We start from the raw sequence: 25,960 nt of genomic DNA on the forward strand, positions 1-25,960 counted from the left end.
CCTTAAAACCCTACCGATCAAGAATATACATGTACAAAAGCATAGGTCAAGATAAAGATGACTCAAAATTGTCCAAAACTTTCCAAATCCAATAGCAGTGAAAACTGCTGTATGAACTACAGTCTTAGAGTAAGACTTTAGCTTCACCAGTACCACAGGATCAGTATGTGAATTCTTGCCCTCAAAAACTGTGCTTTGCATATTTCAATATTCTCACTTAAAAAACAACCAAACAACTCCCTAAGCGAAGGATCATTTAAAATAATTTTAAAAGGCACAAATTCTCCTTTTGTTCCTGACATTTGTGGCCGCAATAATGTTTACCTGTGGGAGACAAATCTGCAAAAGAAAAAGAAATTACTTAAATGTGTCGTTCAGTCTGATTAACATTGTATTTAGAAGAGCCCACATTACAACCAATTACAGCATATTCTGCCTAATTACCTGGGAGTTGCTCTACAACAAACTACAATTCTATGACTAGAAACAATAGCCTTGGCTTTGGTTCGTAGATTACAGCAGCTGCAGCCAAGAGATGTCATAAATAATGTACCAGCAACTAAATCAAAACCTATCAAGAATTCATACTGCATAACAAAAGCGAGGAAAAAAGTTAATGTGGCATCCCCACTGTTCTTACGCCGAGAGGTTCAGCACAAACAAGATCGATGTTCTCTTTTTCAAGAGGTAACAAAAACACTTGGGTGTCCAAGTAATTTTGAAAGAAACTGTATTTCCCGTTAATTATTTCAGCATTTAAGGATTTTCACACCTATCTTTGAATTCAGATAAATTAAAGTTAACTATTCTAAGCCATCCACCCAAGCACAGTCTATTTTATGTGAGAAGAGCAACAGAGAGGGACGCCCATTGGACAGATCATAGCACTTCTACAAGTGGGATAAAATAACTTTGTGTCACTTCACAGAAGAGAGAGGACAGCTATCTGGAGTGAGTCACTAAGCCACTAAGATGGTGAAGGAACTAGAGCACATGATGTACAAGGAACGGCTGAGGGAGTTGGGTTAGGCTAGTCTGGGAGGTAAGGCTAATGGAGAATTTGATTTCAGTCTTCCAGTATCTAAAGGAAAGTTACAAATAAGACAGTACCAGCATATATAGTGAAAAGGAAATAGACGGCAAGCACAAGCTGCTAGAATGGGAAATTCCAGCTGATGTAACCCCTTGCAGTGAGGGTAGCAATGCATGGGCAGAGGCTGCCCAGTGAAGCTGTGCAATCTCCAACCTAGCTGATTTTCAGAACTGAACAGGACAAGGCCATGCATGACCTGATTAAGTTCTGCATCACGACATGCTTTGAGCAGGGGTTGTACTTGATGACCACCAGAGCTCCCTTGCAATCAAAACCATTCCCAGAATGCATGTAACATGGAAGAACATTCCCAGTAAAGCAGTTACATAAGTGATTAACCAGGAATCGGCAAATTTATGTCCTATTCCCAGTCCTACCAAACATGCTAAGGAAATAATTTTTATTATAATAATGTCAATGTGTATCAATTCCCAAGATGAAATCTAAAAATTATAAAAACTTAAGCATTTGGAAGTATCAAGACTTCCAGATAACCTGGAAATCAAATATGATTTGATACTTAAATATTTACTCATATTTACTTATTGAAATACATTACAAATGTTAACATGCCTTTTGAGAAGCTAGGTCCTATTACCACTGTGAAGTTCTTGGAAATCCAACCCTGCATTTCACACCCCAGAACACATTAAGAGATCATACAATCATCGAACGGTTTGGATTGGAATGGACCTTAAAGCTCACCCAGTTCCAACTCCCTGCCACAGGCAGGGACACCTTCCACTAGAGCAGGTTGTTCAAAGCCCTGTCCAACCTGCCCTCGAACACTGCCAGCGATAGGGCAACCACAGCTTCTCTGGGCAACTTGTTCCAGTGTCTAACTGATATTGAGAGATGTTGTAGCAAAAGTGTATTTAAGCAAAGAGTCAAGGTCTTCTCTAACTGTGACCTAACTATGGTAATGCCGTGATAGGTCACGGTGCTTTATGCAGCATATTTGCAACATACTTTTCTGATCTTTAAATAATTAACTTTCTTCCCTTCTTTAATTTTATTTAAATGTGCTTCTTGCATGCTTTTTACTCTGGAACACCGACAGATTCATACATTTACCTGAGGCCATATCAAAAGCCAAGGCATAAGAGTTTTCACTCTGGGCTTATTCACTTTGCCAGAAAGTGCTGCCCTCTCACAGCACAAAGGAGCAATATTTTACTGGTGCATCCTTCCCATTAGCACAGAACAGTCTGAATTAAGCTGAAAATTGCACCAAAATAGTACTGAGAGTTTATATATTATGCATCTGAAATCATCACACATGCAGAACTCCGTCACATATATATTTTGTTTCCAGTTATTTTTTAATAAAGCTACAAAGTCAAACATTACTATTTTCCTAGTTTTATGTCAGGCTGAAGAAAAATCAAATTAAAACCTGCTGAAACTTGAGAGACCACAATTTAGCACAGATACTGCCTAAGGGTTGGGTAAAAGGAGAGAAATCTCAAACTCTGGCCAGTGTACTTCAGAACAGCACAACTTTATTTTTAAATTCAAACCCTAAGAGACATTAGAGAATTAAGGAGTAGACAGCATATGGTAAGAATTAAGATAAAACAGTGATAAGTCTAAATTCTTTGGAGACAGTAAATTTTAAAATCATTTTGTCTCCCATGTGTTAACATTTTACATTGAAGTGTTCAGAACAACCAGCAAACCTAATGACAGATCAGCATTACTGAAAACTATCTGAATCATACAGAAAGCACGAGCACACATCCTCTTCCTGCCAGAAAGCAAAGCTTGAAAGCCTGGATATCAAAAGGTTGACCAATGCAGATGCTTTCGAGCTGAACTGTTAGTCTTTTTGGTATTAAGAAGCACACTTTACTGTATATCTGCTTTACTTGCTTCCCTGGCTTTTGCCCAGAGGTGGCTGTATTTCACTGATACTGCAATGTCTTTTTAACAAAGGGGAATAATTTGAACTGCATGCACCCTCTTCAAGAAAAACTATACGATTTGGCAAAGTGCATATCTGGTTTGAAAAAAGAAAATAAATACAATTTAACATAGGTATTTTCTGACAAATAGGTGATAACAGGTATCCCCTTCAACTCCCCAAGTTGAAATTGCGATTTCTATGCTATGGTAGAAAATATACACTCAAACATCATAGAAATATCTAGTCTGTCAAAGGGAAAAGTACTGTCATCAGAAGGATGCTTGCTCTGGAACAGCTTCAAAAGCAAGCCTTGAAGCTGACATGATAGGCAAAAATGCAAAGACTTTTGGTAGGCACTTAACACCTCATCCAAAAAGGAGCTTCTCCAATCTGACCTGGAGAAGTCAGGCCTGCCTAAGCTGTTACCCTAAGACCTAGGGCAACAGCTTGCAAGAAAAAATGGCCAGGAGAGAACACTGGTGAGGAACTGAACTATCTTTTTTGAAGGTTAATCAAGAATGGCTATTTGTTGAAGAAAAGTACGTCGTTATCCCTGCTTTATATGAAATAGGAGGAAGTAATGCCAAAGGGAAAAGAGGGGGAGCAGAAGTAGGAAGGGAAAAAACAAACATGATATGAAAACAAATTGAGCAAAGAAAAAAAAAATCCAAAGGTAACTGGAACAGAGGCTCATTTGACTAATTATCAGTCATTTGTTCAATGAGAGGTTTCAGGGAGAAGAGGGAAAACCTCTCAACTAACCTTTTATATCTGAGAACACCAAAAAGAATCAAGGTATTTAAATCTTACTGTTAAATTGGTTTAATTCTTCAAAATTCTTCAGCACATAAGATTATTTTTACATTTTAAGAACTGGCCTGTATTGAGTTCTTAATTGTCCCTATCCCTACCAAATTAAAGCAGAGAAAGCTGCCTAACAATACAAAGTTCATAATAAATAACTTATGTGGGAAGCATTGGCTTTGTTATTTTCACACTGAAAAATATATTCCACACTGCAGGGATAATGAGAGTATAAAACATTAACACTACATTTTTCTATACCATTCTGCATAATTAACTATGCAGCTGTTCATTCATTCAGTCCCAACAACCAAATTAATTTGCAATCCATTCACAGGGGATGCGCTAGAGCAAAGCACGCATAGTACAGAAGCAAGCAAAGCTGCTCGCACGACACACACCACACCAGTGACACAAGGTGCCCAACACTAAAAGAAGCAACAGGGGGTTGCAAAACAGCATTTTCAAAACAGCAGCTGAGAAAGGCAACTAATGACAAAGTGCCTTGTGAAACTACGAGTATGTGTTTCCGGATAAGTCTCATGGTATGTCAGCACTCTCTGATGATTTCCTGTCTTTCCCAGGCTCAAGCCAAAACTGTCAGGAGACAAACATTAAACATCCCTAAACGTTATAGCTCCTTCTTATCTGTATTAATGCATCATTACAACTCCAGCACTGAGACGGTCCCACTGCACTTACATAGTGAGCTCCCCAAATTGCTTATATTCCAAAGAAACAAAATGGGTAAAGGCCAAGTGAAGGAAAGCACAGGAACGTTAAGGTCTTCAAGCAAGGTCACATAGTAGGCTGGAGGTGGAACCAGCAAAGTCACTATTTGCTGAGTGCAGTGTCACATCTACTTTACAATATGCTACCCTAAGCCATGACTTCACCCATTTCAGGTTTTAAAAATATGTTCTATTCAGGTTTTTATACCTCATTCATCATCATAAAAATGTGATGAGCAATGCAACTAGCTGCTTTGATTGTGGTTTCTTATTTATTCCATTTTGCAGAGTGGCAAAAGAAACATTGCTTATATATATGGTGTCATTCTATCTGCCTCTAGGTTATGGGGCCCCCACTTCCCTGCTGTGCTGGTCTGCTGACAGTGGGAGTTAATGGATGACAATGCAGCAAAGTACTTCTGATTAGCCAAAAACTGATGGCTCAACTGTTTTTATATGAATTTAGTGCAGAGGAATCATGCCACAATAAAAGCCCTGAGACTGCAATTTTCTGACCATACAGAAGTGGATCATGGGCAGTGCCAAGGCAAGCTTCCCTTTCTTATGCTCGGAGGAAGGGCAAAAGCAACCGCCCCCAAAATTATAAACCTCACAGATGACTAATGCACTGTTTCTCTGCTCCTCACCTTAAACCTGTCTGCTGAGGCTAGCAACAAAGACGATCGCTTCTTGTAGGGAGGCTTATGACATAAGATACCATGACAGATCTGAGAAAGCACCAGTGAAGCGGTTTTCCTGAACTTCCTACTGCTACTGATCTGGATGGGTTTTGGGTAGGAAAGATTTCTCATTCTATAACCATCAGCCCCAGCCTCAAGGAATACTATAACAAGAAACCATGGTACAATTCCCACACACTCTCTGCCTACAAAAAATGTTGATGGCACCAATTCCAGGTAAAGCAATCAGAAATTCTATGACTTAGGTTCAAGTTACTCAGACAATAGGACAGGATTCTTAAACCATTTAAAATAAATGCTTAGCCTTCCTTAGTAAATTGACTCACATTACAATATATCCCACAATGACTTAATTCGTTTTCCAGGAGGATTAAAGAAAAGAAAAAAAAAATAGCCTGCAAAGTAGCAAAACTCCCATGCTCCAAGATGTATTTAGCCATGCTGCAAACAGCTCCAACAAACATAAACATAATGCAAGCAAGAGCCTTCCTAACTATATAAATCACAGCTTTCCAGATGTATCTTATGTCATATATTCTTTTTGTATTCACAAACTAGTGTAGAAACACAGAAACATTCAAAATTACCATCACCACTCTGAGTTGTTGAAGACTTGGAAGCGTAGGTATGGACACAGCTCTCATATGTAAGCAATAGATATTCAGGAAAGATTTTTTGATAGACTTCTTTGATAGTTTTTACTTGCTTGTGGTATTTATTTTGAGTTCAGACCTTCATCCATACTAGACATGAAAATATTTCTAAAATGCTATTATGGTAATACAGACATAAAGGGACCTCCTTAAGCTAAGTCTCATACCCTGGAGAGTCACTTAAAAGACATCTCCTTCAGGGGGCTCTGCAGGACACGATTCAGAGAGGGGTTTCCAACATCCATGACTGAAGTTCATTCCTTTACTGAACGGCCAAAAGCTACAGCCATAACATGTGAAAGGATAAGTGCAGCATCAAGGCAACAGCAAGGTTATTGCCAATGTGACAGATCCTAGGAAAGACTATGGTGGATTGTGTGTCTATTACAGCATATGCTACAAGGGAACACTGCAACATCGGCAGCCACCCTTTGAGTCCCTAAACCAATACCACCGCCCATTAGAAACATCAATATCAACTCTTAAGTATCTTGTACATTCCAAGGCTCGTGAAGACATGTTACTTTAATTTCCTTTGTCCTTTACATATTTTTCTTACCTGACACCCATATTAAAACATTGCTGATAGAAAGTGAGTATAGTGGATTTCAGCCTAACTATGGTTTTACAACTCAGTCCAAAATAAATTTAAAATAGACTGTCCTGCACAAATCAACTCATAATGATGCACTGTAGAGTACTAGCAATTGCAGCAAAGATAATTAAGGTCTTTGTAATGCTATTAGGTGAATAAGGAAATATGATCAAAGAGAGCATAAAAATCTGTTGTTCAGTAAGAGAAATAAAACCCTAATTGTAAGACTGCTTTTTTATAACATTACCCAAAACCTTTTCACAGTGGAAGAGGTGTAAATAAGGATTTAATAGGAAGACAAAAGAGCTACACAGGTATAATGGATGGCAGCCTATTTTGATTGTAGAACCTGCATTACTCAGGATGATACATTAGCCAGAGAAAGCACAGCTAGACATTAGATCCCAAGCTGAGTTTGCTGGGCTAATAATCAGAAAGTCATTTCTGTATTGTTTTTACTTTGAAAGAGAGCAAATTTGATATGGAAATCACGGACTCAGTAATTGAATCCCTTGGGGCCATTTCTGCAAAGTCACTTTTCAAGCAGAACCACAATATGAGACCATCTGGAAGTACAAGTTGCTGTGGAACACAGTCGCTCACTTACTAAGCAGCACTCCACACCAAGAAAAAATTTCACTGGGGCACCAGACCATTTACTGGGGTTCTTTATTTTGCTTTTTAAAAGAATTCCAGGAAACAGGCAAAATGAGTTTCACCTACAAGCCCAAACAGTTTGGAAACAAATGCCCACACTTGTTTTCTCACACTGTGGGAATTTTACTTTCCTGAGTGGTATGTTGCTCACTGTGTATGTTGTGTATGTTGTATATGTTGTTCACTACCTTAAAAGAATCTCCTGCTCTTTGTAGCCTGAATTTTAAGCTTAGTGTAGGCATACACCTTTGCTAAATGCCCAGAGCACCATGCAGTCACTGCGCACTCATCGCTACTGACGGCCAATGGGCTTGTACAAACGGGTCTCGCCCTGTATTTGTGGCTTTCTGTGGGTGCAGGCAGAAACAGCTGTGCCAAAGGTAGGATTTTCCTGACTCCTTCAGGTTTGCCAATTCTTATGCTGTTAGTGAGGCTCAACCAATGGCTACCACCTCCTGCTGCCCAGCCACTGACCTGGACTCATAACCTCCTCACGCAGCAGTGAACTTCACTCCTTCCTCAGGCTGCATTTGGAGTAAAGGGTCCCAGGAAGTTCAGATAGGGTATCCAACCATACTGAAGCAGGCAGGGAAGTCTGTTCCTTCATTTGGCAATTCATTATTGACAACATGTGACAAAATATCCCAACATCTCTGATGACAGGAGCTCCTAGGGTTCAGCATACAATGCTAAGAGGAGTTAACAGTGCAGTTAACATCAAATAATGCCATTTGTTTTGCTGTGGTGAAGCAATAACTATTGCTGTGGTGATGCCATTGGGAACAATGGCAATTACACAGCAAGTCGCTTTAGCACTACCATATCATTACAGCTTGATAATATGCAATCAAAACTTTATTAGCAATCATCATCATCATCTATTATTCATTGCTTAGATTAAGCTAAGAAGGGAAGACTGCATGCCTACCAGAAACAGGACTCTAAGCCAATTCTATGGCCACATAATGCTGAGTCATTGCATAACCTTCAGCAATCAGTTACCATCCCATGTATAAAATGTAGTAACAATAATAAGCTCCAAAAGATGTTATTATGATTAACCCCGTTGCACAGGTAAGTATTAGCATTAATTTCTCAGTGGCTACCAATTCAAAGTTACAATAGTTAAGATTCAAGTGCATACTTCTAAAGCTGCAGGCATGCAACATACGTTAAGAGGCACCTGAGGTTGCATAGTATGTGTACCTGTATACTTATGCACAAACTGGTCCATAAAGTATATGAAAACACCTACTCAAGTATCTGTTATCCTAAATGGTTTGATTTGGTTCCTTCATACTGTAAGTGTGCTGGAGAAAGATGCGTGTGGTTTCTGACAGGAACAGTGTTAGCATGCAAAGTATCTTCACTATATGTACAAATATGTGAAGATAATCTTAGTACCCACATTTTAAGTTAAGTTTTGGTCACACTATCTTTTTTCATTATGCTAATGAGGCCTAACAGAACAACCAAACTGTATTCCCAAGACGTACTGGATTTAGAAACCTCTAAAAATAAACCTGCAACCAATCCTCTGCTCCTTCTCAGTAAGTTAATTCATATTCAAGAGGCAACTAATGTTATCTGTTTATTTCCCTACCTTTTCTTGAGTCAAATAACTATACAGCTTACCCCAACCTTAACAATTACTTAATAAGCAAATTAGCAAAGTATCAGAAATACCCTGATGTTTTCTAACTACATGCTTCCACCAAGATTTATTCCTCCACCTGTTCAGTATAACCAGCCACGGCTGCTACTAGCAAAAAGTCAAACTTGCATTATCCAACACTATTTTCCCTGTTTATTCAACAGTGAAAGAATTCCAAGGTAATAAAAATTTCGGCCTCCCAGTCCTGTAACCTGCCTTGTGTGGGCAGGCATAAATTACCTACACAAATTAACACTGCTCTGCAGAGGCACAGAAAATCATGAGGAAAAAAAGAATACAGTCCCCCCTGGCATGTGCCTCCGACTGGTGTTTTTCCCCACCATTTGCATTAGTGTTGAAAGTCTAACTCCAAGGTCACTAAGAACAAATAAGCATCACCAGACCACTGAGTCACCCTTCCCTTCTCATTCCCTATTCCATGAAGCTAGGAAATAAAAAACTAAAATTCTTCTGAGTTATGGGCAAGAGTGATTAAGAGTTTCAGAGAAAGAAAAAGAGCAGTTACTAGAAACTAACAAATAAATGCCAAGGGAGGATAATGTTTATTGATTGACAACATAAAAGTAGGGGATGAACAACATTAACAAGCTAAACTGGTGGGGATTGATCAGTTTCTAGAACAGGTTTATTTTCACTTAGAGAATCTTAAGTGTCTGGTATGATCTAGGCAGGCAAGATAGGAAGAGGTAAAAAATAGGAAAAAAAAACGAAAAAGAGAATAATATAGAAAAAAATAGAAAAAAAAAATAGAAAAAAAAAAGAAGCCCAAAACTTTGGGCTGATTCAGAAAGTAACTGGACAGGATTCCCACTAGGGCACAGAAACCACACAAAGATTAATGGCTTTTGTCCACTGACAAAAAAGCCTATGCCATTTTTTATATCTCTTTTACCATGCATTTGTTCTGCAAATGAGAGAAATGAAAAAGAGAATCAAATAACAAAGTTTAAAACTATACACACTGTGCATTCTGGGCAGGCTGCCGATATGAGCACAACATCCTGGCTCCGTCAGCAAACAGGGAGCTTTACCAATTCACACCCAAGTGTTTTACCCAGAGAAAAAGCACAGAAGCTCCTTGCGTTCTCAGCCAGCTCCACTCAGTGTTTATTTTCATCTGATTTAGTGTAAATAATTAGCTACATCTCAACAGAGAGAGGCAACATTTGATATTTTTGCATTAGTTGGTCTCGTGTGTTTTCTATATCCTGGTACTTTGTTAACTCCCCCCATCTGACAACCACAAGTGCCACTTTTACACCACAGTGGGCAGAGGAGGAGTAAGGGAGGTGAGCCCAGAGCACAGCATATCTAGGCATGGATCATCTACTACCCCTACCCTAAGTGCTACTCTTTAGCACTTACTTCCTTTCAGCTTTTCCATCCTAGTTTTATAAACAACCAGAGCATCTGGTACATCTATTACTTGTAAGTAAAAGGGCCTGATTTCCCTATGATGCATGCTAGCATCAATTTTATTTGAATGCAGTTCACACCAGTTCTTCTTTACACCAGCTGTCAGCAAGGTCTGAATGACCTTGTTTGAAGTGTTTATGTTCTCAAAAGAAAGCAACATTATCTGAAGCCTGTTTTATGTTTATTTCAAAAGAGCAGAGAGTTTATTTTGAAGAGTCTGACTGAATAAGTTTAAAAGACTTCTATGATAGATTACACTGAAGTGTGGATAGCAAAACTTGAAACATATTGCACATGTTGTATAGGCCAGGGGCATATAACAGGAAAGTAATGTGAGCTTACGCAATTATGGAAGTATCCAAATTGCCATTTGGTTGTCTTCTTTACACAAGATGTTGGACCAAAAATTAAAACAGAACAAATGTGCAATTAATTCTGCATCTTGTAAGTTTAAATGATAATTACAAATGAAACATCATAGCCCCAAAAAGGCTAATCCTGAGTCAAGAGCAGGCAGTCTCTATTTGTACTTACTTCTTTGAACACCCCGTTTTTTATACATAAACCTTTCTTTTTTACTTGAAAATACCCTTGTGCTGCATGGACCACTGCCCCGGACAGACTGCATTATTCAGCCACCAGTATTACAACAAGGTATTGCAAAGTAAACTGTCACTATGAGAGATCCTACAGGGTTAAAACAATGCAGCCTCCTTCACAAGTAACAAGGCTGGCATGCAGCATGCCCTGGTCTCAGACTTTTACTCCCTATTCCCTTGCCTGTTGCTTTGCTTGGATTGTTCCTGTAAAGCTCCTTACACACAGATGAAGGCTGAGTCCCCATACAAGCTCTTGAGAAGTATTACGCTTACAAATACCTAAGCCACAAGGTATTAGATAACTCGTTTGTTTCTATACCTGAAGCTTACGGGCTACATAAGAATTTCACATAAGACTTCTTAAGTCTACTGTCATTTATAACAGCTACTAAGATACCCAGACAGAATGTTTCTACTGCTACAGATATCCCAGCAAAACTACCGTAGCAAATACTGGAGCAATATTATGTTTATCAGTAACAGTGAAATACTGTCACTTTTGAAGCGCACCTGATGGGTCGAGTAAAAAATTGTGGTGGAAGACTTATACAGGTACACAGCAAATCAGAGCACACTTAGCACAACAAAATTAACACATGAGAAGGTAACCACTGTAACTATTATAATATAGGCTTACCCTAGCCCTGGGTTTGTGCTCTTATACACCTCAGGGTGCAATTTGTGCACACACAGCCAACAGGAATACTGATCTAATTTATGAATGTTAAGGAAATGAGAATCAGTTTAGAAATTTATTTGGATTACTACGTATTCCCAGTTCGCATGAAACACAATATAACCTGCACTGGTATTATATTCCATCCAGACAATCATGACCACTTCCAAATCAGGATTATTTACTAACCTCAGTACAGTACTCAAAGGCACCAAGATCTCCCAACAGACACATCCCAACACAGTAAGTATTCTTAAGTTTTTATGTAACTTTGATACAAAATTTCTAAGGAAAAGAAAAAGAATGGTATCTTGCAAAGAGGGATTAGGAAGTTACCTTATACTAGCATTGTTTGTCTCCACTGTTAAAACCCACTTCAAACTGTTATTGAACTTCAGGAATCGTATTTAAGCTAATGGCAATATGAGTAATCTTGATCTATTAAAATCAAGCAGCTACCAACTCGACTCAGCAGCAGTTTGGAAAGGAAAAAAAAAGATATGGATCTGTTCTGAGAACAGAAAGTGGGGAAGGCTACAGGAAAAGCAGAGAACTTACCTCCACAAAGAGCTCTCCAGCACCTTCCCCATGTCAGTATGATAATACTTGGTAAGGATCAGGATCACCTAAAAGAAAATGAGAATAAATATATTTATATATGTAAACTGATATAAGAAACAGAAGTAGATCATGGGCAGCATTATTCTGGTGAACTCGAAAGTGAGTCTCCTAAAAATCTGAATTGTATTTCACTTTATTTTTTATCTCTTATCAGTCTAAAGAGAGTGGGGTTTTTCCTTTCTCCAAGAAGAGTGACTTCAGCACTTGAAGTTTTCTGCAAACCTGGTGACTTTGTGAAAGATTGCCCGTTTCACATGAGCAGTGGGGTTGGAATAGCCACATAAATCCCACCACCACATGACAGCCCCCAAGCAATCTGCATAACTTTCTCAGCAGGAAGGACCAATCTGGTTGCTAGTTTAAATTTAGGAGGCAACTCTCTTGAACAGCGACAGACAATTTTTTTAATCCAAAGAGCTAAAAAAACAGTGCTTAACTTTGATTATCCAGATAACAAATTCAGGCAGAAAATGAGCTCTGGTCCTCACTCCAAGATTAGAAATGCAACTTTCGTAACTGTCATTTTTTGTTCCTAGAAGAATCACTTTTTCCTTCAAGAGCTGGCTCTGCACTCAAATTACTCATCTATGTCACAGCCAACAACATATATAAAGAAATTTTACAAATAAAACATCTTTGGTCACTAAGAAGAGTCAAGAAGAGACACTTTCCATTTGCTCTACATATGACAAATTCACTGGTCAAACAGGGTATAGCACCAGTCCATGACTGGTATGCCAAGCTGAACGCCATGGTTTATATTTAGATCATTTAAAAGAGATTTCCTTCACTTGCTGCCAGTCCATATTAATGGTTCTTATACCCACATCCCCATAGCAACCCCACAGGGGTAGAAAAGGAAGAGTCTCTGGTTCCTTGCACAGCTGTTGGCTTTCTTTAATGTGGGGTCAACGTCAGCCTCCAACAGTTTGGAGCAAGCTGTTATTTAGCTGGCACTTCCTCTGCCCCTGACCACCAGATGAAGTCTCCAGCAAACAGCAACTGTACGCATTCACTTTGATTATTCAGATAATTAATATGCTGAGGATAAATTTATGCTGCAGCCTCTGTATGCTGGAACCTGGGAGAGAATTCCAGACCACGAGTATTATATATGTGGCACTTTGGAAATAACCCAATATTTTACAGAACCGAGTTATAATATCAGTCTCACTCAGGGTTATCTAAATCTAATAAATTCAGAACACGTATTCTGGGATGCATATTGATATAACTAAAAGCAGAACCAATCTGTAATTCACAAATAGTAGTATTTTCTCCTATTCTTAAAAGAGTTACAGCCTATTGGACCACTCTGTTGGAATTTGATCATTTATAAAAATAAAGGTTTGGTTTAAAATAAAACAAGAAAAAATAAAACATCTTTTTAAATAGGTTACTACAAGTCTTACTAAGCCAAGAGAAAGCACCATTTCCCAAAGGAAAGAGCATCCACTGATGAGATTCCTGGCTACAGCCCAAGCACGCTCCATCAGGTCAGCTATTTATTCTATTGTCTGTGTCTTAAATACAGCTTTCTGCTGGTGCTTGCAATTAAGGAGAAAAAGAAAGAAACTTCACTACTGGGAGCATCTACTGGCTCCAATTATTAAGGAAAAAGTTTCAGACCATGCTGTTCTGAGCAATTGCAATTCCTCTTAAGCCACAAAAATTGACCTGGGAGGTTTGGGGTTTTTTTAAAGAAAACAGTGAAAGATATAAGAGATTACACTTTGTTTCCTTATATTCATGCAGAACTGGAGACTGAATCCTGACCTTAGTGAGCCAACTTTTTCATCCCTGTACATAATTTTAAAATTCAGATGATTTTCAGCAATGTGTGTTGGAACACCCCTGCAACAGGGTAAGCCTGGCGTTACATTCCTGAATTAAACTGGTTACTAGCACACATAAAACCACCTATTTGGTTACTCTCAATCCACCTGCCTTGAACGTAACCCCTATGGAAACAGCAACAAAGCACCTTCCCGATAAACCATTTCTGTACCTCAGCAACTCTTCTAAGACAGACTTTCAGGAAGCAGGGGAGGGCTCACTGTATTGCTTGCTACCCACAGTTCATCAAGGCATCACAGAATGGTTTGGGTTGGAAAGGACCTTAGATCATCTAGTTCCAGCCCCCTGCCATAGGCAGGGACACCTCACACTAAACCGTGCCACCCAAGGCTTCCTCCAACCTGGCCTTGAACACCACCAGTGATGGAGCATTCACAACTTCCCTGGGCAACCCATTCCAGTGCCTCACCACCCTCACAGTAAAGAACTTCTTCCTAATATCTAACCTGAACATTCCCTGTTTAAGTTTTAACCCGTTACCCCTTCTCCTGTCACTACAGTCCCTAATGAAGAGTCCCTCTCCAGCATCCCTATAGGCCCCCTGCAGATACTGGAAGGCTGCTATGAGGTCTCCACGCAGCCTTCTCTTCTCCAGGATGAACAGCCCCAACTTCCTCAGCCTGTCTTCATACGGGAGGTGCTCCAGTGCCCTGATCATCCTCGTGGCCCTCCTCTGGACTTGTTCCAATAGCTTCATGTCCTTCTTATGCTGAGAACATGAGAACTGAACACAGTGTTCCAAGTAGGGCCTCACAAGAGCAGAGCAGAGGGGCAGGATCACCTCCCCGCTGCTGTTATTCCACACACCTCAAATCAAGGGCTTTCAGGTAATTGCAGATTACCTCTCACAGGGGAGAGCCATAAGCAGTAAAATGTCTTAGGTATACTGCGAGATTGGTGCCTTAATCTGTGTCACAGCTCTGAAATAACACATGACAGCATTTTCTAATTAGGCTGGTAAATTAATTTAAAAATTAAAATTCTTTATTTTGCATTTCACAAGTAGGGAGAATTACTTAGTAGGGAAAACAAAAAAACAAAACCCCAAGCCATAATGAGCCATCTTTTAATTCTTAAACACTGTTACCAGAATCCTGTGTCAACTTAAGAAGCATGAGGCTGCCTGGGGTCTGACCATTATTTCAACTGTGCCAGCAGATTTCGTCCCAGTATCCAGAAAATGTAGGTCAGCTATTGAACAGATTTTACAGTACTGCCCTTTGGATTGTGGGAATCTTTTCAGGTGATTCTGCTAACAACAGCAGGGTATTTCTCAATTAATAAACAGATCCAAAGAACAGAAGGAATCATTTCATAATAAAGAAGTAACGGTCTGCAGGATCTCTGGATTCTGTGCATCATTTCTAAGAGCAGAGCCCTGTTTCACTGATTTCATTTCAAATGGGACTCCATAATTACAAGCATTTTACAGGTTGGATAGAAGCCAATGGCTCATACACATGGCTGTCCTAGTGAAAGTGCTTGGGTGGCCTATAGATGGCGAGAGGCTTGAACCACAACAGCAACAGAACAATAATCATAGTAACAGTGATTCTTAACCAGCTCACACTACCATCAGACATGGACAGCTAAAGTAATTTCACAAAGCTAGATTTATTTTATAGCTAGAATAAACACAGGAAGTGGAGGAGAATTAGATTTACCAGATTCTTTATTTAAAGATGGATTTATAGGGTTACCTAGAGATCTCCCTGTCCATTCAAATTCCTGTTTTATGAGGAGACTTCTGAAGCCATTTTTAACTTTTTCATCTTAAATTCACCCACAGTTCTTTGAGTAAGTCCCCAGAGCATGTCAGTAGAGGTGGCAACAGTAAGTCATTGTTGTATGCTAGGGATCAATGAATACTTGATGGTGTTTCTGGACAAATACACTTAAGAATGGTATCCTTTCTGCTTTCGTTACCCTGAAACAAAAGTCCCTAGGCATTACTTCTTCACAAATTTTGGTTGTTTGGAGTTTTAAGTAAATACAAGTGAAAATACATAAATATTTTGATTGAAAATAAAGACATGGATGCCTGGAACAAATCCCTTGCTCTGTATTTGAGAATCACAGACTTCTCTGTATTGCACCTCACAGCTTTCTGCTTAGTTTTCCACCGCCTGCTTTGATCTCAGCATCTTCTGCCCCTTTGCAGCAAGGTGACAGCCCACTGCACCTTCAGGAACAACAGAATAAACAGAGCATCTTACTACAGTTCTCTGTCAGGTCCCCTGCACAGAATTCAGGAGACAGTATTTTCACCCTTTTCTTTCCAATAAATTGTTTTACTTTCTTACTACATGGCAGGCATACCCCAACCATGTCACACCACACAGATTTAAAATCAAAAAGGAAAAAGCTTTTGTCACAAAATTAGTGCTGTAGTACTTGCTTCATTACTAAAGCCCTTGACCTCTCTATAAAGCCAGAGCTGGCCAGCAATTCTCCAAATACGCAAAGGTATAGAAGATAAATCCCTTAGGATTCCAAAAAGTCATATGCAATGTGCATTGGAAGTTTTCAGTGGAGGTAATGACTGTAATTCTGTTTTGTATACCTTTCTTTTTTGGGAGGCAGCGGGGAAAGTGGTGGTGCACAAAGAGAATTTAAATTCTCCCATGCCGTTCCTCTGCTTTCATAGTTTAGCTCCTGCCTGGGTGGATTCTCAACTGTTACGGTACTTATAGTTCAAAACAGATCTCGAAACAAAAGATTTGTAGCAGTTTCTGACGCAAAAATCCATTCTGGATGTAGACCTGTCTTCATGAGTACACTGGGTTTTCAGTGAACACTGGACATACAAAGCGAATGGAAAATTCCACAGATATTATCCATGAATTATTAAAAGTTACAAGGATATACGTTTTTTCCCCCTCTCCTTTTCTCTTGCTTTCTTCTGAAAATATTTTGCAGAAGGCTGGGCCAAAAAAGAGCAAAACTTCACTTTAAGAGACACAATGTGCTTTTAATCATTTCCTAATAAAAATTTGGCTTTAAAGAAGCCCATTTTAATCCTCTCTTTTCATCACCATGTCAGCTAAGAGGGGCGAGAAAGGAAAAAAGGAACAAATTCTAGATCAATCGCTTTCCCTGGTGTTTATATTTTATCTTTGGGGTTTGTTTTTTTTTTGTTTTTCTGTGAAGATTTTGTCATAATCCTTTTTTATTTTCCTAAACATTGACTTCTGGAAAAAATTCCCCCCTTTTTCCTCCATGCTCTCCCCATGATATTTTCTTTCATGGACATCCTTAGCAGAGATCCCTCTTTTGCTATCTACATGGAGATCTTACGGATTAAGCTTTATTTGACCCCTGCCATTTGTGATTTGAAGTAATTTTATTTTTTTTTTGGCATCTATTCAGAAGTTTAATAGCAAGAGACTCGTACTTTCAAATGTATGTTTGCAAGTTCTGATTGCAAGTTTCTGTGTTTTCACAAGTTTATTAGAAGGTGAGAGCATGCTGTAAATACTTGTGGGCAGCCAGAGCTAGGAGGAAAATACACTGCTCAGACAGACTCAAGTTCCTGCGAAGTTTTTAGCATCTGTTTAATTTAATTCATGTGAATGAACCCACTGAAATCAAGAGAAGTGTTTATGAGAGTCACTTGAGCAGGTACTTAATACTGTCTGTGACCAGAGCATAAGCTGCTGTTTTGCTCAAGAACACAACCTAAGTCACCTTTTCAGCTTTTTAAACTATAACTATTTCATTGTAAACTGTAAGTATTTCAGGGAGATCAAGATGTTCTAAGCACAGCCTATTAATTCATCACCACCACACCCCATACTTCCAAAGCTTTCTTGACAACTAATAATCAAAAAACTCCTTGGCAAATTACAGGCAACCACCTACTGCTGCAATCCCTTAAACCATTTCCCCTTTTACAGCAGCAGGCTCTTCAATCATCATGCTAAGGTCAACATTAGTTTTTACATTCATTATTTAAAACAAAGGCTCTTACAAAAAAGTAAAACCAAGAGACTGTCACTATTAAGCTATACTACCACAAGTCTATTATATGGACTAACGGCCATAATACTATTAATGGCTTTGCAATAATTTGATTACACTGGGAGAACTGTAAGTGAAAAAAAAAAAGCATTTAGGTTTACTCTGCTGCAGCATTATGATGAAAAGTGAAAAGAGACATTTAGACCATTACTAAAGCTATTAAGAATTCACTCCATAAGCTTCTACTCCTCTCTGGCAATAAAGTTCATAAAAGCAACCCATGACTTAACATGAAAGACTTAAAGAATTTGATTTATAGTTCTTCCAACTAAATTGTATTGGGAGAAGGGAGAGCTTACTGTGTATGAAGTCACTGACTGGACCAATGCACTTGTCTTAAGCATTAGTAATAATTCTGTGCAGCAAATTTGTTCATAATTCAAGATAAGACACAGTAATGGCTCAATTCCTATTCTCTAAGAGGTATTTCTATCCACAAGAGTTGAGTAAGTGCAGTCTTGAAAGTGGCAGCTGTGATTGCTTCCGGATTCAAAACCATCTTAAAAGGAGTACTATACACATTGACCCTGCAAACATTTATACAGAAGAGTAACTTTAAGACATCCAGTACAGTTAATCCACTATCTAGCTCAGAACAGGATTATATTGAGTTAGCACTGTACAAACACAGAACAAAAAGACAATCTACTGCCTTCAAGAGTCTACAGTCCAAGTTCAGAAAAAGGAAGTTTTCACATCATGAACTGACATCAGATTTTCAATGCAAGCTCCTAAGAATATTACATTTATGTAATGACACTGCATATGCACTACATATATGTGTGGTTTTGGCCGTTCATCCCTACCTGATAATTCCAAATCCACCAACTGATTTCAATTTTATTTAACAGATAAAGAGAGAGCACACACCATATGGCTGAAGTACTCACATTGGTTCTTATCACAGATCAATCTAGAACCCTGGCAAACAAAAAACACAGAAGTATAATAATGGGGGAAGCATATAAGTGAAGATGCTTCCCAAATGCATTTTCCAGTCTTCAGTAATTTGCAATGCAGGCAGTTAGGCTTTTACTTTAGTTTGTAGCAGTTGGCTGCTTGGGTAGGCACAGGTTTCTTGGTGGTACAGCATGACAGAGACTATTGTGTTTGTAACTTTTAATGGTCAGTCCTCAAAAAATCAAAGCATATGTAAACTTGGTAAGCCAATACAGAATGCTGCTACCCCAACATATTCATGGTGTTGCTCATTTCTATCATTAGATATCATTCTATCATTAGATATAGCTTTGAAATTTTTGGGCACCCTGCAAATGCAAAGCTCGTTCAAGCAAACAGGAACTCAGTTGAAGGCTGCAGAATTACCAGACCCAAAACTGCAGCTTAAATCTGCAGCTTAGGAAACAGTGTCTAACATGCTAACTACTTGCTCTATTAAACTTCCTGTTCTTTTTCAAAGAGCCCAAATTAATGTCGCCTCTGACACAAAAATATCCAGTTCTCTTCCACTGCCTTTTCCACATAACTGGAATATTTTTTAGGTTTAAATATTTAACATAGCATTTGACAAGCTTTTAAAACCACATCTGCAAACATGCCAAGAGGACAAATTTCTAAAGCATGAAGCAAGAATATTTGTTTTCCTACTCTGGCTTGACTCCTAATTGTAAATTTTTCTGAAATACAGACTAGCAGTACTTATCTCCTCTAATAATGTATTCTAAATTGAACTAACAATCATTCTTGCAGAAGCAAATCTATTGTCTGAATATTCTTTTCCATTCTGATGAAAATTCAAGAGGAAACTGAGCTGTCATCTATAGAAGACATACGTAAAATATCTTTACTCTCTTCTGGGTATTTCAGGAATCCAACACTATGGATAGGCAGATCACCTTGGTCATCACTTACATAGCTATTCACTACCAGAGAAGAAAGATAAAATTTAAGATGCTGTTTGTGAAATATTCCCAGTCTATCATGAAGCGTTACTGCTCAATAGCACAGAAATTCAAAGCAAGCATCCGATCTGCATCACTAAATCCTTTTTCAAAGTCAGTGATTTTTTTATTATTAGTTTTGACATAACCATATAAAAATAATTATGTTCTTTATTTCAAAAAAGAAATTATTATGAAAGACACATGGAAACATCTGTAGAGGATACCACAAGCTGGGAAGACTGCTCATTTGACTCAGGGCTGCTGGCAGATATGTTCATAGTGGATGCTCTCCCTCACAGCTGCTCTGTCTTCACCAGAAGCACAGGATTAAATATCATTGTACCAGATAACAACATATTTATCAGAGGCTGCATCAACCTACACTGACGTAAAAATTACATTTAATGATGACTGAGAATGGTTCACAGTGTTCAAATAAGACCTAATTGCATATCATAAGGAGGCTTTATAAGACAGTACATGGGAGCAAGGACTTTAAAGCTGCATCAAGATCATCCAAAGAATGCCAATGTTTAATATCCTTCTTATCATGACTAAGGACTGGACTTTATATTTCCTGAATATCGTAAGACCTGAATTCATTCCTTATAAATAGGATAAACATGGCCATCATGATCTACTGAAGGGGACAAAAGCACACTCCTTCCCGAAAGGCATACTGCCAGGGCAAACGTGCTGAAGATGAAGGCAGTTGTATTATAGCAACAGAGTGATGCTGATTAAGATCTCATTCAGAAGACCAGAGACATAGCAGAGGCAGATGCAAAACTTGTTTCACACCTTTTGCAATAGAGTGTTGTATTGAACAGCATTAGCATATTCAGGGATATTTTAACACCCCTTATTCCAATGGCAAAAGAAAAAACCAACACAAAACCAGAAGGGGGCAGGGGAGAAGGAGCAAAAGAAAAATATTCAAGGGATTGTCCAGGAATAACACACCACAGTCAAAAGGTCCTTTATTCCCACAACACAATCACCCCACACACACACCCCCGCAGTGGGGTGGGCCAAGGTGTCTCTCCAAACGAGGACCGTTTGCTCTGTAGCTTCATGCAGGGACAGACTAGGCCAAATGCCACCTCCTCATCATCCTTTTACTGGGTGGAAGTTGGTCTCTCTACATCTGCCTTTCATTTTAACCATTTAATCTTTACTTATCTTGCTAAAATAATTAATTTCAGCAGAAGTACTCACACCCTGTCCCTCGTATGGTCTGACAAGGGACCTTTCCTTCTGAAATGCCAAGCCTGTCTGCTCCCTGTGGCCATATTCAGAATAGATTTGGAATACCTCAAATGACATTAACAGAATTCAGCTACTGTAAAATACAGGGAATGACGCCCTCTGAGAGGAAGACGGATGAAAGCACATTTATCTTCAACATTATCCCTGAAGCAGCAGAACTTCATATCTGTGCCAATGGAAAGAGCACAAAAGAGCTGAGGGAACATCCAACTGGGTTAGGAGACTATTAAAAAGGGCTTGGGAGCAGTTGGGAAAATTGGTCAGGGGCCAAATATGTCAAGGAAAACATTGGAAAGGGCCAGGGGAGTGCTGGAGAGTTCTCCACATTCAGTCCAAAGCCAAACCAGGAGGTTTCCAATCTGCGAGTACTGACTTTTCGCCAGCTTTCTGTACTTCCACACCCCGCTTCTGCCCTAGGTGTTCATTAATTTAAGAGCCACAGGGCCAGTAAAGCTAAGTGGAATTATACAGCATTATCTGTGAAAAGAAACAGCTATTTCATCAGGCAATGCCATGTAATTTTGGATCCCTACCTAACGCCATCCTGTCACACAGGACACTATGCTTTATTTTAACCAGTACAGAGAATATCAACACAATGGGTCACCTTAGAGCCAGGTTTCAAATTAGCCTCGCATTCCAATCTTAAACCTCTGATACATTTTAAATGACCTCCAGAACAAGTAGATACAAGCAGGAAAAGACTGTAGATCCTGATAAATTAGATCTGTATTTCTTTGTTTTACTCCAGCAAGGTCTTGAGCATTCAACAGATTCTTTGGAGACAGTTTCTGTATGTCAGCATTTAGCAGGCTGTGGCTAGGGCTGCAAAGCAGTTCCAGTAACAAAGTCTTAATGTGAAATTATCCCCCCCGAAGACTGGTATTTTTCATGCTTCGTCTCTCCCCCTGTGATCCCAGATTGTTTTAGATATATATTAAGAACTTCTTTCTTCGTGTTACGTTTTGTCTTCATAGATACAAGCACAGGTAACAACAGTTAATCAGCAGAAGACTTGGAAGCTAAATATTTTTAATTCATGCCTACAGCACTTCTGAACTCTAATGCTTACACCATCTTCCCATGGCTCTTTTCTGAAATGCAGTAATTTCTCACATCCCCTTAACATAATATAGTAGTACCATCTATTTTACAGTTGGGAAATGGAGGTAGAGATGCATCACTCTGCTTTATCCCACCTAACTTAGGATGTACCAGCCTCTAGAGACAGAGACAGATACCTCTGGAGATAAGTTTTGCCTATCTCTATGCAAATAGTCCTTCAGAAGTTTGTTTTTCTTTGCTCCTATTGATTTATCATGCTGGATGACCTACCCTTCAAGCTTGACCCTCTCAGAATGACTGGATGAATCCATGCTTAAATAAATTGTGGAAGTCCAGACAGAGCAAAAACCAACATATAAGAAAAGGACAAACAAAGAAGCAGGACAAACAGACATGACATAAATTCTGTGTGCCACTAAGCTTAAGAATCTTCTTTTCCAAAACATGATGTTCCCAGACTCATGTCTTGCATCTGTTCAGGACCACTTACCCTAACACTGGTACCCATGACTCAGAGCAATGCACCAGCACTTCACAGAGCTAGGTCTTAAGTACAGTTAAGTGCTTCTATACCACATATGCCCTATATGACATGTGATACAAACTCTGCCAAAGAGTCAACATTTTCAACATGGGAAAAATTAGTTTTTCCCTTACCTGCCTTTCTGCCAAGGAACAAATGGAAAAACTTAGAAGAAACTCATGCAACTACATTTACTCTCAGAAGGTGCAGCAGACTACTTTTGTAACCACTGAAAACCCCAGATCATTTAATTTCTTCAAAGTGTCATGTATGACTGATGTATTTCATGTCAAGGTCCTTTATTACAGAACTTAATACTACTAAATAGTTAAAACTTCTGTACAGTGTACAGAACATTTACTGTTGTCCATTATACTGAGCATCTCTTTGGAAATTCTATTTATTTTCCAATGTTTTCTTCTAATGAGTTTGTTCTATATTTGTACTGTAAATGCCTGTCTCTATTTATATTCTGTTTCTGGAACTTACAGCATAGCTTCTCTGTTTACAACTCAAGAGCCTTTTTTCTTATGGAAATTACCTTATCCCAACCCACACCCACCTCCAAACCCATCCCCCCCCCAAAAAAAAAAAATCTGAACCTTTAATTCCTGCAAATTATTTTTCTTGAGTTTGGGGCTTAGCTGATGCTATGACAGAAAGGCACTAATAACCAGAGCAAGAGGCTACAGCCCAAACCAAGGGCAATTTTTCAGTTCCATGTTATTAGCAAACGGATATTTTTCTTGCTCCCTCCTCACCCTTCTGTACCCATGCATTTATTTTGAGCCTGATCCAAAGCCTATTTAAACTAATGGGAATCTGGATTAAGCCCATTCTAAACATATTAAAAGTAAATCAGGTCTAGAAATTTCTTTCCTGAAGGGAAGGATCGGATTTTGATATAACCAGTATTTGCAAAAGTCTCATATATTCCCTGCACAGGAGAAACAACCGCGCTATGTTTTCCACAAAATGCATATAGTTGTACAAATGTATGACATTAAAGGCCAGGTTATAAGGGACATGAGACTACTCAAAGAGAACAGCTAGGGTTATACTTAATGCTTTTTATCCTGTAGTGGGAAGTGGCACTTCTGAAGATCTCTCTGAATAGACATTTCTTAAAGCAAAAGTTCACTCCCAATGTAAAGGAGAAAGTCAGCTACTGGAAATGACCTCACACCTGTTATGTTAACCCATGACCGCATACATATATTTGAGGGTTTTTTTAGAAATATTATATTTTGCAAGAATTTTACAAGATTAAAGGCCACAGGAAAAATATATCACCCATAGAGCTAAACCAACATTCAACTCCCTGAATTCCCCCACTTTGGGGAGGAGGGGAAATCTTTTCATCAGCTCAGAAATTAATATTCCAACCTCTCCCAATCCCATTATCTTAGACTGGGCATTAGGCTTGTAGTTGTCAGCAGCAAGCAGAAGAGGAAAAGATGCTTTCAATCCAGCCCAAGAAATAGCCTTGTAGAAGTTCATTTTGTAGGCACAATAAAATGAATAAAACATCCACTCAAGATTACTCAGCCATCTCCTGAAGACAGAAGCATGTCAAAAGCTGATCAAGGTTTATGGGGGGAGAAAGGGGAGGCAAGGAAGATCTATTTTCCCTGCCAATACTGCGATACACTCTCTTTCTCCCAGTGGGAAAAAGAGTGACATTTCTTCAGGAAGAGTGTCAAAATAAGGAAACGGAAGTTTATTTCAACTAAAATCTGACTAGCAACAGTCAAACATGTGAATGGTATCCCAATGAAAACTCTTGTGCACAATATAGGAAAAAATACAGATCAAGATGGCTCAGGCTTTCTTTCAGAGACTTAAAATAAGCTAGCATTACATTATTAGTTAATTAATACAGCATCATTATTATTGCTATATGAGAAAAGTAATTACAAGTATTGAAGTTCAGTGCTGGAAGTTGTTAACTCAATCCAGAGATTTCCTACTTCTATGACAAACCACCCTGCTCAGAAACCTGTGCAATTTCAAGGGCATTGATTCTGTAGCAGCAGGGAAAGAAATCAAGTCCCCTCCATACTCCCTAACGCACAGAAGGTGGACCTTAAATCTCTGAGGCAATAAATAGACAGCATTTACCTGAACTGATATTTTTTGTAGCTTCCCTCTCCCTTCCCCAAGTCAGGACAGAAGCAGCCTGAAGCGCATTTCTCAGGGAGGCAATGTGATACATACCACTTTTAATCAAGTGCACTAAGGCACAAGATCATAAAAAATATTTTGAACAAAATAAGTAAGAGGTCCAGAGCATGGATGTAAAGGACACAGGGAATGACAGTGAAAAAATAAGAACCATCAGATACTGGAAATAATGTGAGTACCCCATGAATAAAATAAAAAGGCATTAAGTGTGCTAGTAGCGAAACACATCAACCAGGAATGGGAAAACAGATGCTTAAACACATCAGTTCAGTTCCTTGGTTCCTAGCCAACTCAAGCAATGTCCATTTTCTCACCAGGCTAAGCTATTTGGAGAACTGTCAGTCCCCAAGAAATATTTACTCCCCAGTGCCGTAAGAGAAATAGCTTAGGAAAACGTGCAAGGTCTTTGATCACAGCTCAGGCAAGTCTCTGTTTGGGTACCTAAGGCTGCCTTTCCTTTTTACTTTTATTTTTTCAGAGCAGAGTGTACTAACAGTCTGTGGCTGCGCAGAACCAGCGAATGTGAACAAGGCCGGTGAGATCCACAGACTGAACACCTAACTCACCACACCCAGGAGTGCTATTATGACTAAGAAGCGGCTTAGTCTCAAGTTTGTAAAATGGATCTGTCTAAAATCAAGACCAGCTGCTAAGTATTTCTTAAGAAAAAACAAAACAAATCCAACTGAAAGCAACTTTCTCCTCTCCCTGCAAAACAATGCATTAGAGATGCAAACATTCCTCTGCATCTGTCTGTAATAATTAATTACCATTTAACTGAGAATCACTGGAAAGCTATTTCACACTGACAGACTAGAGAAAAGGCTCCGTCCCACTGAACTAGAAGAGGGGTAGAGGCATGGACAAAAACAAAAAGGGGAGGGGGAAATCAGCCTCCAAAACAACCTGTTTGGTTTATAGTTTCAGAAGATGACGTTTGAGGTTCTTTTACTCCAAAGAAAAAGAACAGAAATAAAAATTAAACAACTGCCTGTAGCTAAATGTTTCCTA

At 39.0% G+C, this 25,960-nt stretch overlaps 1 protein-coding gene across 8 annotated transcripts in view; it reads right to left on the reverse strand.

Moving 5' to 3' along the window:
• The window catches only part of SORCS2 (sortilin related VPS10 domain containing receptor 2), a 548,057-nt gene that overhangs the window by 352,596 nt on the left and 169,501 nt on the right, over window positions 1-25,960 (reverse strand). For all 8 annotated transcript variants that reach the window (XM_062638797.1, XM_062638795.1, XM_062638796.1 and 5 more), the window contains exon 2: window positions 12,065-12,132. In XM_062638797.1, coding sequence (XP_062494781.1) covers window positions 12,065-12,132 — 68 coding nt within the window. The remainder of the gene's footprint in view (window positions 1-12,064; window positions 12,133-25,960) is intronic.

Source organism: Pezoporus occidentalis, unplaced genomic scaffold, assembly GCF_034315485.1.
Source record: "Pezoporus occidentalis ecotype Australia unplaced genomic scaffold, CSIRO_AGI_Poc_V1 ctg58, whole genome shotgun sequence".
NCBI lineage: Eukaryota > Metazoa > Chordata > Aves > Psittaciformes > Psittacidae > Pezoporus > Pezoporus occidentalis.